Source organism: Apostichopus japonicus, chromosome 19 (genome assembly GCF_037975245.1).
Source record: "Apostichopus japonicus isolate 1M-3 chromosome 19, ASM3797524v1, whole genome shotgun sequence".
NCBI lineage: Eukaryota > Metazoa > Echinodermata > Holothuroidea > Aspidochirotida > Stichopodidae > Apostichopus > Apostichopus japonicus.
The window spans coordinates 25255466-25271564 of NC_092579.1; the positions used below are offsets into that span (position 1 = coordinate 25255466).

Genomic DNA, 16099 nt, shown 5'->3' on the forward strand with positions numbered 1-16099 from the left:
TCCCACTGCAATTTGTTACTGCATCCTGTCCTTGGAATTTATCTCAGCTTGAGGAGATTTTGAAGTTAAATTTATGGCATTAATCCTTAGCAGCAGCTGTGATGATAACCTTCTAATAGATCAAAATGTCATGCCATATATTCCCCATTGACAAATTAGAGAAGAATCAACTGAGGTAGCATATAACCTTGAAGTCACTTGTAAAAACAAAAAAGTGAGGACAAGCTATAAGGCGTAATGCAGGCCCAGAAAGACCTGGGCACCTTGCATGCTCACCTGAATCAGGGAGCTGCTACTCTAACAGGGAGCTGCTAGTTAGAGTAGCAGCTCCCTGCCTGAATATTGCCAAGTAAGGACATGCAGAAATGGTAAATTTCCTCTAGATTGGTAATAAAAAGATTAAAGAATTTTGTCTAATGGCGACCATATTTGAAAATCTAGCATATAGGGCCAAATACAGCAAACCTTCAATGTTGTAAAGTCCATTATGAATTTGCATGTACATGAAATATTTGATCACAAACTATCTACAAACAGAAAGAATGGAAAATGAGTTGGTTTAATTAAAAGTATTTAAGTATTATTTGAAATTTTACTACATGTTGCTCAATTTAGCTTGTGAATTAAATAAATTGCTTCCCCAGGTGAATTTACATTTCTGTTTCTTTTGTAGGAATTCACTAATTGCTGATGAGAGTAAACTACTTGAGGAATATTGGTGTCATGGGCTGCAGAGGGGGAGCAGTTTGAACAAGGAAAAGATATTGGAGTTAACCAAACAAACTTCATTAAGTGCCAGAAGAATAAAGGTCAGTTTAAAATTTATTATTTTGCTCAAATTTGAACAATGAGTTAATTTTCTGCCACTGCTGTTTCGTTTCCTATGAAATTGATATTTAGAGCTCAACCCGGGCATGATGTTAGAAAGCCCACTTGAATGTACTCTAAGGTCACCTTGATCCAGCGCAGTAGTTAAACTAAATTTTTTTTTATCTCAGTTGCAAGGTACCTTCTGATTCTTCTGAAAGGGGTCCTATGTCTGAACCCAATTAGGCTATGCCTGCTTAATTTATACGGAGGAATGGCCGGAACCTGATCTGGACCAGCTGCACGTACTCTGGGCTATTCTGTAGAAGGCCTTATGTAGACAATAACACACAGCTATAAAACATTCCTCGCAACCAATGACAAAAGGCACAGTAAAGCTTCTTGTAGTCTCTAACTTTAATCTAAAGATAATGCAACAACTGGCAATTGGAAGCAAACTGCTCAATCTCTGTAAGACATGACAGATTACTGACAGAAAAATACGGAGGTAAATTTTACTGAGCATGTTGAGACATACCCAAGATATTGCATTACAAACGGAATGTCCCCATAATGGGGGGAAAAGAAAAAAATTTATATGTAACAGCATTTTCTAGAAAAAAGAAAGCATCCAATGAATTAAAGCAGTTTTCTATTATGACTCCCTGATTGAAGGCAGTTATTGGGTATAAAAAATATGCATGTCTTCACAAGGGGCGGCAATCTGTTTCAAATATTGGGGGGGGGGACATTTGCTTTGGTGCAGGTGTGACAGTACAGAGTGTCCCCCTGTACAAAGTGTCCGCGGAGACACTCTGTACCAGCACATTTAGTCCGGTCGGACATTATCCGCTGAAAATTGTGTCCCCACCTCACAGCAAATATAGTCCTGCCGGACGAAATGTCCTGGTACAGAATGTCCACAAATACTTCATAGCATATTCTGTCCTGCATAAAATTTAGGCATTTCGACATTCAAAAGGCAATTTAGTTCATTATATCAATAATTAGAGCAGATGCATACATAGTTCGATGTTACAGGAAATAAATGTGACGTTGTGCATTGTTGCAAAACAAAAATGGAAGGGAAAAAAGAAGAAAAGTAATAAGTCTTCCATCTGTAAAAGATGTTAATCATGTTTTTGTTGTGATTGCTGCTATTTTATCCTCGCATATGTTGCATGTTGTATTCGGCCACTACATTGCGTTCATAGTCTACTTCACTCCTCTACCTATCTCATACTTACACAGCGCCCCCCCTTATCTAGCCTACTAGTCCCATTCTGGCAAATTCTACCATACCCCAACTGGCCACCCACCCTGCTCTTCCTCTTATTTGCCAGAATTCAAAGAGTTTGGTCTTATTTTGGCTCATGAATTTTCTAATTCGTATTTTCTAACGATAAGATCTACCATATCAACTAAATTGAAGAAACACATAGACAAGCGGCCAGCAACAGAATCAAGCCCATTCTGTCGGGTATCCTTCGTTTTTCATAAGTAAAATTTGCACTGCAAATTTTGTCAGTTTTTGTCAGCTTAGGCGGCAGAGCCTAACACACTGTAGCGGGCGGGCAGTTGAGGCCTTAGCTACTTCTTGTTCATTAGGAAAGCCTAGCTTGGTAGCATTTAGGCTGCGGGCCTTGCTACTTTGCTACAACTTTGGTTGCGGTTGTCGCTTTAGATTCGATGTCCAATTGTCCACAGGTTCGATCACCTTACAGGGGTATTTCGTTAACTTGGGATTTAGTTCAGCACTTAGGTTGTCCGGTATTCCCGGCCCTAGTGTCGGGGGTTCATTGACTATATGCGTATTATATGTATACATGTATGTTTCTCGCCATTTCTCCCTTAGCGGAAAATCGCGGACTTTGCAACTGGGAATTGAGTTAGCACTTTAGGTAGTCTGGTATTCCCGGCCCTAAGCTTATTTTCGGTACACAGAGGTGCTCGCTCATGCCTGCCACTTTCCATCGTTTTGGCGGGAAAGTTGTGGAGCAATTAGGATTTACAGTTGTCCGGTGTTCCCGGCTCTGATAGACAGTCTGTCTACCTATATGTGTGCATGATTTCCTTTACCACATGTTCCCAGATATGGCACCAAATGCAAGCGGTACCGGCCTTTCGTGACGTGGGACAAGCACGGCTCCTGCCTCAGATGTCGCACCTGCAACAAGGCCACCAGATGCAACGTCTGTACGAACTGGCCAGAGGACCGCTGGAAGGAAGTGGAGGACTGGTTGGCGGACAAAGCCCGGAAGAAAGACCAGGACAACTCGGCTCCAGGGAGCCAGGAAAGCCAGGGAAGGCACCAGCGAAGAAGCCTAAGAGGCCCAGAGTATCCGCCTCCAGTCGGGACCCAGGAGGGTCCCAATATGATCCAGAGGGGGTGGCTGAAGTAGCTGTGCATGCACAGAGTAAGCCTTTAAGCCCGACTCGGGAGGCCAGCAGGCAGGCTGAGCCGTCCCTGGATCATGAGTGGGTGGCCAAAGTAGCCGTGCGGAGTAGGCCTTCAAGCCCAACTCGAGGAGCCAGCAAGGAGGCTGGCTCGACCCAGGACCCGGGTAGGCCGGAAGGTCCGGCCCCCCGGAGCCGGAGCCAGAGCATGGAGAGACTCCCAGAGACCCGGGAGCCAGGATGACCCGGGCAGGATGCGGCTCTATCTGGGGACGATCCCACGGAAGACCGAACCAGTGATGTCTGGTCCAGCCTAGAAAAAAAAAAAAAAAAAATCCGACCGGAACGGACAAAATGTCCGGTCGAGGAGAGTGGTACCCGACATGGTACACACACAGAGATGGGCTCCGGGAGCCCGGGTCCGGCGAGACCCCGGGTCCGGCGAGACCCCGGGTCCGGCGAGACCCCGGGTCCGGCGAGACCCCGGGTCCGGCGAGACCCCGGGTCCGGCGAGACCCCAGAGGGAGTGCGGAAGCGAGGTTCCACTTCAGATCCGAGACCTGTTCCGAAGCTGGGAACCAGAGCTACAATCGACTGCTGGGGCCCCAGAGATGGGCTCCGGAGGGCCCGGGTCTGACGAGACTCCAGAGGGAGCCCAGAACCGAAGTCCCACTCCGAACCCAGAGCCGGTCCCAGAGCCGGGAACCGACGAGAATAACAACTGCTGGGCCCCCAGAACGGGGCAGCAGGGGCAGAAGCCCGGCCCGCAGATCTCCTAATCGGAGCCGCGCCCGGTCCCGAGGCTTGGTGCCGACGAGAGTAACATCTGCTGGGCCGGCCCCGAGCGAGGTCCCCACGGCGAAGGGAGATATACTCATCCCCAGCCTCAGAGGGGGAAGGACAGACGGGCACCGAACACAGACATCGGGGCCGAGGAGCGACCGCAACCCACGGCCAGCCCGGCCGCGACACCACGATCAATCCCAGACCAAAGAATGGAACCTGATTTGTTCCTCGGTGAGGACGTTCTGGTTTGCAGAGCGCTGTTCAGCCTGTCCGGCCTAGACGACGAGGTCGACCCCTAGATTTCGGGGTTACGGAGGAGGGAAAGTCTCCTACATCGGGGAAGTGTTGCCCCCGGAACTAGCAGCTTGAGCTGCGACGACAGGTTCAAATCAATTGCGGAGAAACACCGCAATAGCTATACCATTAATCGCCACACATCCCAAATGTGTGTTTAACCGGTACCAGCGGAAACCAGGACATGACATAAATTTCCTGGGCATACATGGGTCATATTCTCCTCGCTAATTATACTCCTCTCCAATTATAATTCATCGCAGGTGTTGCTCATATGCCTAGGTTTTAAACCTTACTTGTGTCAAAACACTGTTGTTCAAACACGGTTGTTTAAAACACTTACTTGTGGAACCCAGAACAGGTTAAAATGTGCAAGACTGAACGGTTTCAAATCGATTGTCAGGACGTATCCTTTTACTTTAACTTCTCAGAATCTTGGCAAACTGCCAGGAAAGTGTTCAACACCGTACATTTGTTAAGAGAGGACGGGGGCCAAGCAGCCACCTGGCAAACCTGGCAAAGTGCCAGGGAAAAACGAAAACTTAAGAACCTTGGCAAACTGCCAGGAAAGTGTACACGCTGTACATTTGTTAAGAGAGAAGGCGCCAAGCAGGCACCTGGCTTGCCACGTGTGAGCTCAACGTTTGCTGCAACGAGCTGTCGAATACGAGAGTGATCCCACGGAGTAAGCCTCTCTATTTCTTTGGTGAATTACCAAGACAAACGCGTTAGTAAGTTAGGAAAAGGGGTAGGATAGAACCCCAGCATAGTTACAAACGATAACACGCCCGAACATACAGTAGGCGCTTCATGAATAATGTTCGATGTTCCGACATTTTAAGCAGAATTGCATTTCGTAACACCTGATGGCCTAGTCGTGACTATGCGCTAGGTGGTTTCGATAGGAAGTTGGAAACCTTTACTGAACTACGAAATGGACACATCTCGACATGAAGAGATTTGAAGTAACGGGTACGTCATCTTAACATTTAACAAGACGCGGCACCTGGGTCCACCACCGATGACGCCTGTGTCACTCTTGGGCGCTGTGTAAGTATGAGATAGGTAAAGGAGTGAAGTAGACTCCCAAAAACTTACCTGGTTTTAGGGTCTACGAGCGACGATACCTATCTGATACTGGTTTCCCTCCCTCCTTCCCCACTCAAGGGCACCGGTCGAGGCGGATTGCCAAGACCTTACGATGTGAATTCTGGAGACTAAGAGGAAGAGCCGGGTGGGTGGCCAGTTGGGGTATGGTAGAATTTGCCAGAATGGGACTAGTAGGCTAGATAAGGGGGGGCGCTGTGTAAGTATGAGATAGGTATCTTTGCTCGTAGACCCTAAAACCAGGTAAGTTTTTGGGAGTCATCTTTACAGAGGGAGAGATCGCATAAACCTAACTTCCTCCCCAACTTCCTCTGGATACGGGATAGTGCAGGCAACAGCTACAACAAAAAATGATAATTGCAGAGGTAAAAGATTACGAACTTAAGGAATTTAAAGTTTCATTGTAGTCGTGTGTCCCCAACACACAATGGGTAAGGTTTGGCAATTACGGTAACTGCACTTCATAGGTCTACGAGAGTTGCTTAGCCAATATGAAATTTCATCCGTGCATGAAGCTCATTATTGGACGGGAACCAAAGGTTTTTTCAAGTTACATGCTAAACGAAATCGGCAATGCTGTATACAACATACAGGCCAATACACATGGGCGGCGATCATGGGGGGGACGGGGGGGACATGTCCCCCCCAATATTTTAGGTGGGGGGGATATGGTATCTAATATCCCCCCCAATATTTGGTGGCGTAGTTTTTTTGAAGCATTTGTTTTGTATTTTTTTATGATATCGCTAGTAATTTCAAAATAGGAAATGCTTAGATGCAACTTACAAGGCCTGGGAAGTGCCATTTCCATTGATCTGGGAGGCATTTTCGGCCAAAATTTTCTTTTGCGCTTCGCGCCAACTTATGGTGGCGCTAAGCTTAGAAAGTCTGGGTACAAGCTTTGCCCCTCCTTTGGCAAATTCCTCGCAAGGTGCCTGTCTAACCGTGTCACAATTTGTTACTATATGACCGAAAGTAGTTTTTACTTCTTTTTTTTTCGAAATGAATAGCTAGACGGACCGCATCCGTAATGAAATTTGGTTTGACTCTTGTGTATGAGTGTCAGTACGTACAATCATATATATGATCCACATCGATATGGATTCACTGGGTTTCCATTTGCCCTGTTTCCTACAAGATTTCTAACCGCAGGTGCGTAGCCAAGGGAGGGGGGGCGAAGGGTGGAAACTGCCCCTCCTCCTCAAGCATATTTTTGGGGTATTTTCTATGATATCTAAGTTTGATAGTAGCCGTTATAAGAGGTTTTAATATTTGTACACCAATAATTTAACTGTGTCTGAATTTTCGAAAATTCCTTGACCAACATTCTTCATCATATTTCCCTCTACTCGTTCAATTTTGACCGGTCTGTTAGGGGTTGAGGTTTTTTTTTATATTGGTTGTCCATAGATAGAATTTTTTGCAACATTATGGATATGTTTTGAAGTGAATTTATTATTCAAATTCTGAACAAATAATGGGCTTAATACCTTGAAAATTGGGGCTGACGGGTATTGTGGGGCGTTACGTAGAATTACCTGCAAAAGCAATGATCCACAGGAGATGCAATGAGGTCGAACATGATGTGTGACTGGTGACAATCTTGAAAAAAGGTTATAAATGAAAAAAAAACTTGGTTCTCAGGCAAAAGTGTACATTTGGTTGGCCATTTTCAAGCCCGAGAAGTGCCATTTCCGGTGATCTGGGGGGCTATCAAAACCAGAATTTTTCTTGTACGCTGCGCGCCAACCAATGGTGGCGCTCCGCTTTGATAGTAATTCGTCTGCACCCAAGCAAATGTCCCCCCCAATATTTGAAACAGATCGCCGCCCCTGCCAATACACATAATTTTGAGTCCAAGGATGGGGGGGGGGAGGAGTTGGGATGGTAAGTTATTGATTTGTGACCTGGGGAGGGGTCTTCTTTAGTCTGTGACCTATCTGTGATGAGTTCCAAAATACTTTTTTGTTGTTGCTAATAGCAACCCTGAAGTAGCTGGAAGATACTTCTCTGACCTTAAAAAATCATCACTGCCCCAACCCTCTCCGTACGGGCCTGACACCTATTTATTACTACTTCATTGTTTACTTTTTTACACTGCCTTATTTTTTGTTACTCAATCGTCGAGTCAAGGTTTTCTTCCTCTCAACAAGATGGAGGGTCATCCCCCCACCCCACGCACCCTAAACCCCGTTGTGATGGCCATGCAAGAAGCAAATTTTTATTTGTATATACAAATGACATTCCAGGCAATTCCAGTGATAAAGGTTCGTTGTTTCTTATTATGAATTTTTCTTATTGGACAAAAAGTGGTTCAAATTAGAAAGGATATATTAGAACGATATCATCTTCAAAAGAGCTGCAAACATACAAAAACAAACAAAAACAAAGCCAAACAAGGGAAAGAATAAAGCAAATAGGACAGAGCAGGATGCAATATGCTAGATTTTTTGTCTCATCATGTTTCTCACACTTTAAATATGTCATTCTTGAAAGAGATAAGTTTGTTCAAAGAAAGTTAATGAAGTAAAAATCAAAACATGAAATTGGATGATAGTCATGCACAAACACAATATTCCAAATCTATATCAGACTGGGCAAAGAGTGAAAAAATGATTATACATGGGATCAGGGGGTAGGAGCCAGGGGGGGGGGCATGAAGAACATCCACTTTGGAGTTTGGTAAAGACCTCAATAAAACCATGCAGAAGTTTCCCTGTAGAATTCCCCCATTGAACTGCTTTCCACAAACAGTAGGATTACCTATATAATGCTTTAATGTGCAACTTGATACCATCAAAAGTTTAATCTTGATTGTAAATTACAAATAAAATGGCTGATTCTCATGTATCCAACGGGTATTTTGTTAAAGGGTGTTAAGGCTCGGGCAAAAAGAAATGTCTATAGCCTGTAATCTGACCTAGTTTCGAATGAGGTGTAAGAGATGTGTTAGACACCACCATCTTGTATCCCAGAAAATACGCACACAGCTTGCTACCTTTGGTAATTAGACACTAGTGTATAGTCAGTACATACAGCTGCGGTCAATACCCACAGCACAGTGTACAAACAATGCAGCGATGGACATCTCAAGTCCAGCTAAAGATAACAAGGTATCACATTTTACTGTACTGTCTGCATTTTGTAGCAACACAAACAACACGTCACATGCAAGCAACGGAAAGTTAACTTTTTCAGATGGCCACACGCTGTTTTGGGGCGAGTCTTCAATACCTTTAAGACATACACAGAACTCCATAACAGCAAAAGTTACGACAGGAAGCAGAATATGGTCGGTTATATGTTTACTATGAGAACTTATCTTGAACACGATTTCCAGAACCAAGAAACACGCCTTCTTATTTGTTATTTAATAAGGAATGAGGTGATAAAGAATTTTGAGTGTCATATCCCATCAACTTGAACTGCAAATATATGGATTTCCAGCGAACGACTGGCAGTGTAAAGTCAATGGCCTGTCTTTGCTTAAATGTGTAGCAGCTGACGAAATTTTCTCATGATCATGATATGTTAGAGTGAAGGGACAAGATTATTGTCGGTAACAAGTTAACTGCTAAGAAAATCGTCTAGACATGTCTTCCGTTAACTTCATACATACTAACTCCATTGGTGGTCAGAGATGAGATATCAGTACAACCAAATCTGTGCAAAATAGAAGTTGAAAGCGATATTATGAGTAGAGAATGCCACACTGTAAGTCATATATAAAATAAATTATCATCTTGAAAGGTTTATGTTTAAGCTCCACTACAAAGGTGATAAACATTCACCATATTGGTTAAATGTAGACTGTATAGTGTACAACTGTACTATGCTTAGGCATTGAGTTAATTGGATTATCTTTAGTTGTAGTGACACCTACATGTTTATGGGATTACTAGCTCAATTTTTTTTATTGGAGATGGCATGTCATAATTTTGGTGCTATATATATAGCGCCAAAAATATGACATGCAATATCATACAGTTCACTACCAAACCAGAAAAGTTTAAACCACATGAGCCAATACAACATTTGTGACATATTAATTAAATTTAATATCACACATTTAACAAATTAGTGTAAGCTAGGATACAACAGAAGTTTGATGCCTTTTGGTGCTCTATTGATGTGTGTGTGCATGGTCTGACTGTTTAATGCCGATCAAACATTAATTGTCCTGAATCAGGATCCATGGGGGTTCAAAACACCCTCTGTATGACCCAAATGCAAAAACAGATAATGCTAGCTAACCATTATTATAGTAATATGTACTAATATACATCATTTTGCATCAAGAAACCTAAAAATTGCCTTATTTTGCCAAAGAAAAGGGGTCCCTCCCCCAGGTTTCAGGAAATATCCCCCCACCAATACACACACAAACACATTTAGCGATTTTCCACAAGGGACCTAACAGAGAAATGGTACCAAAACTCAGTTGATACATCATCTCTCTTATCTTGTTGAAGCAGGACTGTCAAATCAGCCAAGTAGTAATAAGGTAGCATACGCCCATTAAAAGCCCCATTGACTTACACACTAAATCACAAAAGTAATGTGGTCATTAAGTCTAGGTAGAAGTTTTCACTAGCTTAACGCTACCCATCACCGGATAGCTGACAAGTTGGCCTTTCATGGCACCATCAATTTTCCGTACCATGACCGTGAAAATTTTTTGCTATCCGAGCCGGAAGTTTTCGTCACTTGTAAACAAACCTCTTCACTCAGTGGTAAACAAATTTCCTACGCTGCTCCTGGGAAGCCTAAAGGGGTCTAAAATTGCCTCAATTGACCCAATTTTTTCACCACATGTACTTCCATTCATGCTCTTCAACATGAAAGCCACAAAAAACTAGATTATGATTGATAACAGGTCACAAAAGATGTTCTCCTGCTGCTTTTTGGCACTTTTCCTGAAGGAGAACAATCGAGCGGATTGATATAGACTCTAATAGGAGTATGCCACCTTAAGTGAGAGTTGAATTTTTTTTTTTTTTCCAAAATGATACTTTTCATAGTCGTCACAATATAAACCACAACAGAATTATATGCAATTATCATTTTAGGTCCATAAAGATGTATTTTCAGAGATTTCAGTATGCACGGTGCAGTGTGTAAATACACATATGAGCAATACTGTGTAAGCAGTAACCAGGTCTATGTCTGCAACAACACTTCCAGTCACCAATTTTGATAAGCTTGACCAATTTGGGTGCATCTATGATTCTTGCAGGTATTATTGGTATCCCTGATCACAATCCACTTGGTCTGGCTTGCCCTACCTGCAGAAACATCATCCATAGAAGGGTTAGCGGTGAGGGCTTTTTCGTCTCTGGCTCTGAAAAGTGATGAAAACTACTTTTGTTTAGCTCAGCAGATTCCTCACAAACTGACCCACAGGACATACCCCAATGTATTCCTGAACTGTTTGGAACATGTTAAACTGATATTGCATGTCACTCCAGTGCAACTGTTAAGTTACTAAGAATAAAAGAAGAGAATTGAAGGTGTTCTTTGCCAAAACTGGATCATCGGGATTTGTAAACAACAGCCTCACTGTAACAGTATTACAGCAGTCAAAAGGAAAGCTTACTGGAATGCTATCTAGATACACTGTTCACCTCAATAGCATATCCAGTCCATTTAAAGGTTTGTGCATAGGTTGTTACAATGTATTAAAGACAGTTATAAGAGAAGAGAGGTGGATAGGGGGGCACATTTCATGATAAAACATTCAAATTTGTTGCTCGGCAGAGAACAACAACATCAAATTACCTTATTCTTCATTGGTGGCAAGCACTGGTTCCTATATTTACTACAGTAGATCTCCCATGGAAGCATCAGGATATCTCTTTCTGCTGTCAGAGTTGTTTGGGATTTGTTGTTACCTCATCTAACCAGTTGAGTCCATTGATACCGCACCCATTCAAAGTATATCGCTGTGCATGCTGAGGACTTAGCACATCAACTTTCTCTGAAATTGACAAAACAACAGAAAACTAATGAGTGAATAGGCTCAAAAACCCCTTGATGCACATTGGCAGAAGCAGAATATGCATACCTTTGTGGATTATTTGCTAAATAAGACTCAAAACATTCTCTGTGCAAGGTATTAGCCCTCAGCAGCCACTCCACTTAGGATACAGACCTCATACAACATTGTGCTACAGCTGGTGTAGACTTGGTCTAGGATACTAACGTAGCGCCATTATGAACCTGAGGTCTAGGCCTAAGCTGACAACATTAGGGGTATTTCATGCATTGAAACTGAGTTTTTGTCCTTAGTTAAACACCAGGTACTTCCAGCTTTAGCAAAAATAACCTAAAGTATGATTACCATGTAATTTAGGTGCCCACAGATGTCAAATTTCACTGAACTTAGTCGTTCATGTCACACACACTGCAGGCTTTTTGGTCTGATTCTGAAGGATTTTGAATTTCGTGCATTTGGCACCTACTTAGCAGATTCAAGGCAGGAATCATACTATGGAAGCTTTGGTAGGTCAAGGCTTAATGACCCAATAGTTTATTGGGGAGGAAAACTGGTTAGAAATGCTCAGAAGGCTGTTCTAGTCTAATGTATGGACACGCACATGCTCTTTGTGGTACTTTAAGGCTGTAATACTAATTTATGCGTAAAAATCACCCAAGCGTGAAATTTTCCGACGTTTGCTTGAAAACCATTTTTACACACCATAGCAACTACTTTGATCCAAAATTGGGACTTCTAGCACTTAAAATGAAAAATTTGGCATTTTTGCTTAAGGTAGCATACGCCCATTAAAAGCCCCATTGACTTACACACTAAACCACAAAAGTAATGTGGTCTCTAAGTCTAGATAGAAGTTTTCACTAGCTTAACGCTACCCATCACCGGATAGCTGACAAGTTGGCCTTTCATGGCACCATCAATTTTCCGTACCATGACCGTGAAAATTTTTTGCTATCCGAGCCGGAAGTTTTCGTCACTTGTAAACAAACCTCTTCACTCAGTGGTAAACAAATTTCCTACGCTGCTCCTGGGAAGCCTAAAGGGGTCTAAAATTGCCTCAATTGACCCAATTTTTTTCACCACATGTACTTCCATTCATGATCTTCAACATGAAAGCCACAAAAAACTAGATTATGATTGATAACAGGTCACAAAAGATGTTCTCCTGCTGCTTTTTGGCACTTTTCCTGAAGGAGAACAATCGAGCGGATTGATATAGACTCTAATAGGAGTATGCCACCTTAAGTTCACACTTTCTAAACAGAAAAGTTCCCTGTGGTTACAATATCAAACTGTCCAACACTTTTTTTGAAAAACAACACAAAATAGGTGGTGTCAAGCTGTGGAATGTGGTCTTTATTATTTACTCATCATTTGTTTGAACAAGTAAACTGTGTCTGCTACAGTGAAACATGTCCAGGCAAAATCACTTTTTGGGGATGTAGACCAAATTAAGACAATTGTCAGACTATATGCCACTTAGGAACCAGATGTGGAACCTTTGCAAGTAAATATAGGAACAGAAACATAAACTTATTAATGGGAACTACACCTGCAAAGATTTACAGTACACTTTCTGGGTTCTCACCTTCCTTCGTGACCTTTCTGTATGCTTTATACCTATTTGGAAATAGGTATATCAAACACTTTGCAACTTACAATTATATGCCTATATGGATGGTTGCTCTGCAGTTAGTCCAAAGTGTGGCTTAAAGGTATGCTGTATTGGCCATAAATATTCCAGATTTTCACTATGGACAAAATTCTTTAAGTAGGTTTATTACTACCCTGGAGGAAATTTACCTCACTGGGACCAGGGAGTTCCGTAACAACTCCTGGGACATTCGATCAGCTAGTGTCATCATTTAGAATGTCTGAGCACAATTTAAAGGGTTATTACCCCAGGAGAGTACTTTTTGAAAACTTCTAGCAATTAAAGTGGCCAAAAATTTAGGGCCGATACAGACTACCTTTAAACTTGTAAATGTTTAATTTGTCCAGAATGAGTGACATAAACTAAACTAAACCTTCACTGCATACTTCGGACAACCTGTACAATTAAAACAGATTGAGAATTTACCTGTTTCCATAATCCAGTTACAGGAATGCTCTGGAGACTTGTTCGTAGGTCTACAGGACAAAGACGCTTTGACATCCTGTTGAACATACCTTGTTACATCAACGTTGATAGTTTTCCAATAGAATCTAGACATAATCTGTTGTCTGGTTTTCTATATATATGCCAAGATGAACACCTTTAAAGAGATAAGAAAACAACACACACACAAATATATGGGCTGCAGAATTGGTAGTTCCAGCTGAAGTGCCACTAAAATTGAATTACAACTCTATATCAGTATTTGAAATGGAATATTCCCATTATTGTACATATTGCATGGCCACTATTGGGATCTATAGATATTTATGAAGTTTTCTTCTGTAGTGAGGTTTGGCATGTAGAGCATATGGCACACCTAAAAAAGTACAATCAGGCCTTCAATATCTGTTCTTACCAACCAAAATTAATGAACGTGAATTTGTTACGTACAGTATTAGTGCCACTTTCCTCTAGAAGTAGGCTAGGCTGTATATATGCTGTAGTCCATTAATTGCATTTGATAGTGGCCCATGCATGCATATCAGACTATCTCTGTAAGCCAGGGATGTCCAACCTACGGCCCGCGGGTCCGGCCCACAGCAGGGTTGCGTCGAGCCCGCCAGAATTGCTCTACAGTGCGAAATTTTAGTGAGCAGATTTCTTGATAACAATATGAAGCTATATAAACAATCATTCAAAGGGTCCAAAAAACTGCATACAGGTCAGTTTGTGTGACACTCTCTCAGCGCATACTGAGGGTTGGGGGAGGGGCGGCTGGACTTTATTCATCTGTTTTATTAGGAAGGAAAATAAATCAGTGCTCTCCGCACAGTGCTCACATTTTGTTGCCTTGGGCTTCGGGCAAAAAGTCGAAAAATCAAGGGTAGGGTTCATGCGGCACCCTCCTTCATCATGATCATTTCATGTGGCCCTCCTCTGCAAAAGGTTGGACAACCCTGCTGTAAGCCTTAGTGATATGTTGTTAACTTCTATGATAGGCATGGGCGATAAAATTTATAATAATTTTCCCAAAAATTTGTTATGACAATTGGGTAAACAAAACGAGAAGAACTAGGCCCTAATAACTTTGCTCACGCATGCAACTGATTATAATGTTGCATAAGCAAATTGCTTGACTTTTGCGAACGAGTTTTTACAACAAAACAAACGTGGTAAAAGTATATCATGATTTGTGCACCAATCAGGCCTAGAGGCCTGGTTATATTTTAACTGTGGATGGCCTTTCGACACTTAATAACCAAGAGCATAGTATGTATCCTATACTGTAAGTTACATACATTTACTTAGATGCCACTAGTCAGTATGAGCTGCCTGGATTTGGGCGAGTTGAGAAGCCCTAGATAGCAAAACTTTCCTTCAATTTCGGTACGCAAGAGTTCCATTTTCAGCCAGTCTGAAAGGCTGACTTTGTCTCCGTAAGATCCTTCTCTGTTTTATTCTTGTAAACCCACTTGAATAGCTCTCATCTCTTAGAATATCGGCAATTTGTCTCACTTTTTGAATTTGAACACTTGGCAAATATTGGGGGCTGAACATACCTTTACCCCCCCCCCCACTTTTTTCATGGGGGATAAGCCCCTTAAGTCCACCGGTTCTGTTGCCACTGAAGTAGTGGCGGGGTGACTTTGTGGATTTTACAATGCGACAAGGTGCAACCAAGGATGTAGCTAAGACCTGATGGTTGGGGGGGTGTAGTGGCTGAAATTCCAACTGGATGGGTTTTGGAGCCAGAAAATTCCGACTGCTGCCTTGTACCCCCCCCCCCGTACTAATCGTCAACGATACTGTCAGTGTCAGTCAGACACCCCATCTTTCGCGACTGCACTTTTGTTCCGAACTTTTTTCTATACATTTGTACCTTATGGGGCAAAGTTTTTTGCTTATGTTGATGGCACTTTTAAACTTCCGTAGATTAGCATTGAGTGTTTTAATTGTATACCATAGAGACAATGTATATCCCAACGACGTAGCGGGGAATTTGAAAGGGGGAGCACTTTTTGCGATTAATATGGGGGAGGGGTCTAAGGGGAGGGGTGTCCCCCTCCCCTTTGATATATTTTTGAACAATTGAAGGTCCTTAGATGCGATCTGGTGCAATTTGTTGCCAGTTTCATCATTATCATATGATATCATATTATCGGCAGATTTTGTTTCCTGTTTGAATTCTTTTACATGTTCTTTTACATAATATATCAGAAAGACAAACATAGTGCTCCTTTACAATTTTTCCATACGGATGATTCTTGTTTATTGTCCAATGTCTGGACTTTGGATAATACATTTGACGAACTTAACTAATGGACAATATAAACTTTCATATTTTGTAAGACAGCCAGATTTGCAGTGGACTAAAAGAAAAATATTGTTATCGCCGGGTATTAGCAGTGTAATAATTATACATATTTATCGTATCGCGTACGATTGCTAGCTTAGCTTCATAACATGCTGTTCATGCAACAACTTAGGAAGAATCATAGAAAGGATGAGAACGCACGTTGTCGTCGTCGTTGTGCATACGGTTCGTGACATTCCATCGAGTGAGGTTAGGTAGATATGTATTTTATTACGCAGTGGCCAACTGTAGGCTTGAAATA

The 16099-nt window shown here is 42.2% G+C and overlaps 1 protein-coding gene across 12 annotated transcripts in view; it reads left to right on the forward strand.

Moving 5' to 3' along the window:
• Positions 1-16099, forward strand: part of LOC139959354 (uncharacterized) — a 91266-nt gene that overhangs the window by 36812 nt on the left and 38355 nt on the right. For 8 of the 12 annotated variants that reach the window (XM_071956856.1, XM_071956855.1, XM_071956852.1 and 5 more), the window contains 2 exons: positions 674-809; positions 2900-5334. In XM_071956856.1, coding sequence (XP_071812957.1) covers positions 674-809; positions 2900-3448 — 685 coding nt within the window. In that variant the 3' untranslated portion in view covers positions 3449-5334. Of the gene's footprint in view, positions 1-673; positions 810-2899; positions 5335-7524; positions 7659-16099 lie in introns of those variants that run through there. The other 4 variants (XM_071956862.1, XM_071956859.1, XM_071956850.1 and 1 more) reach the window with 3 other exon arrangements.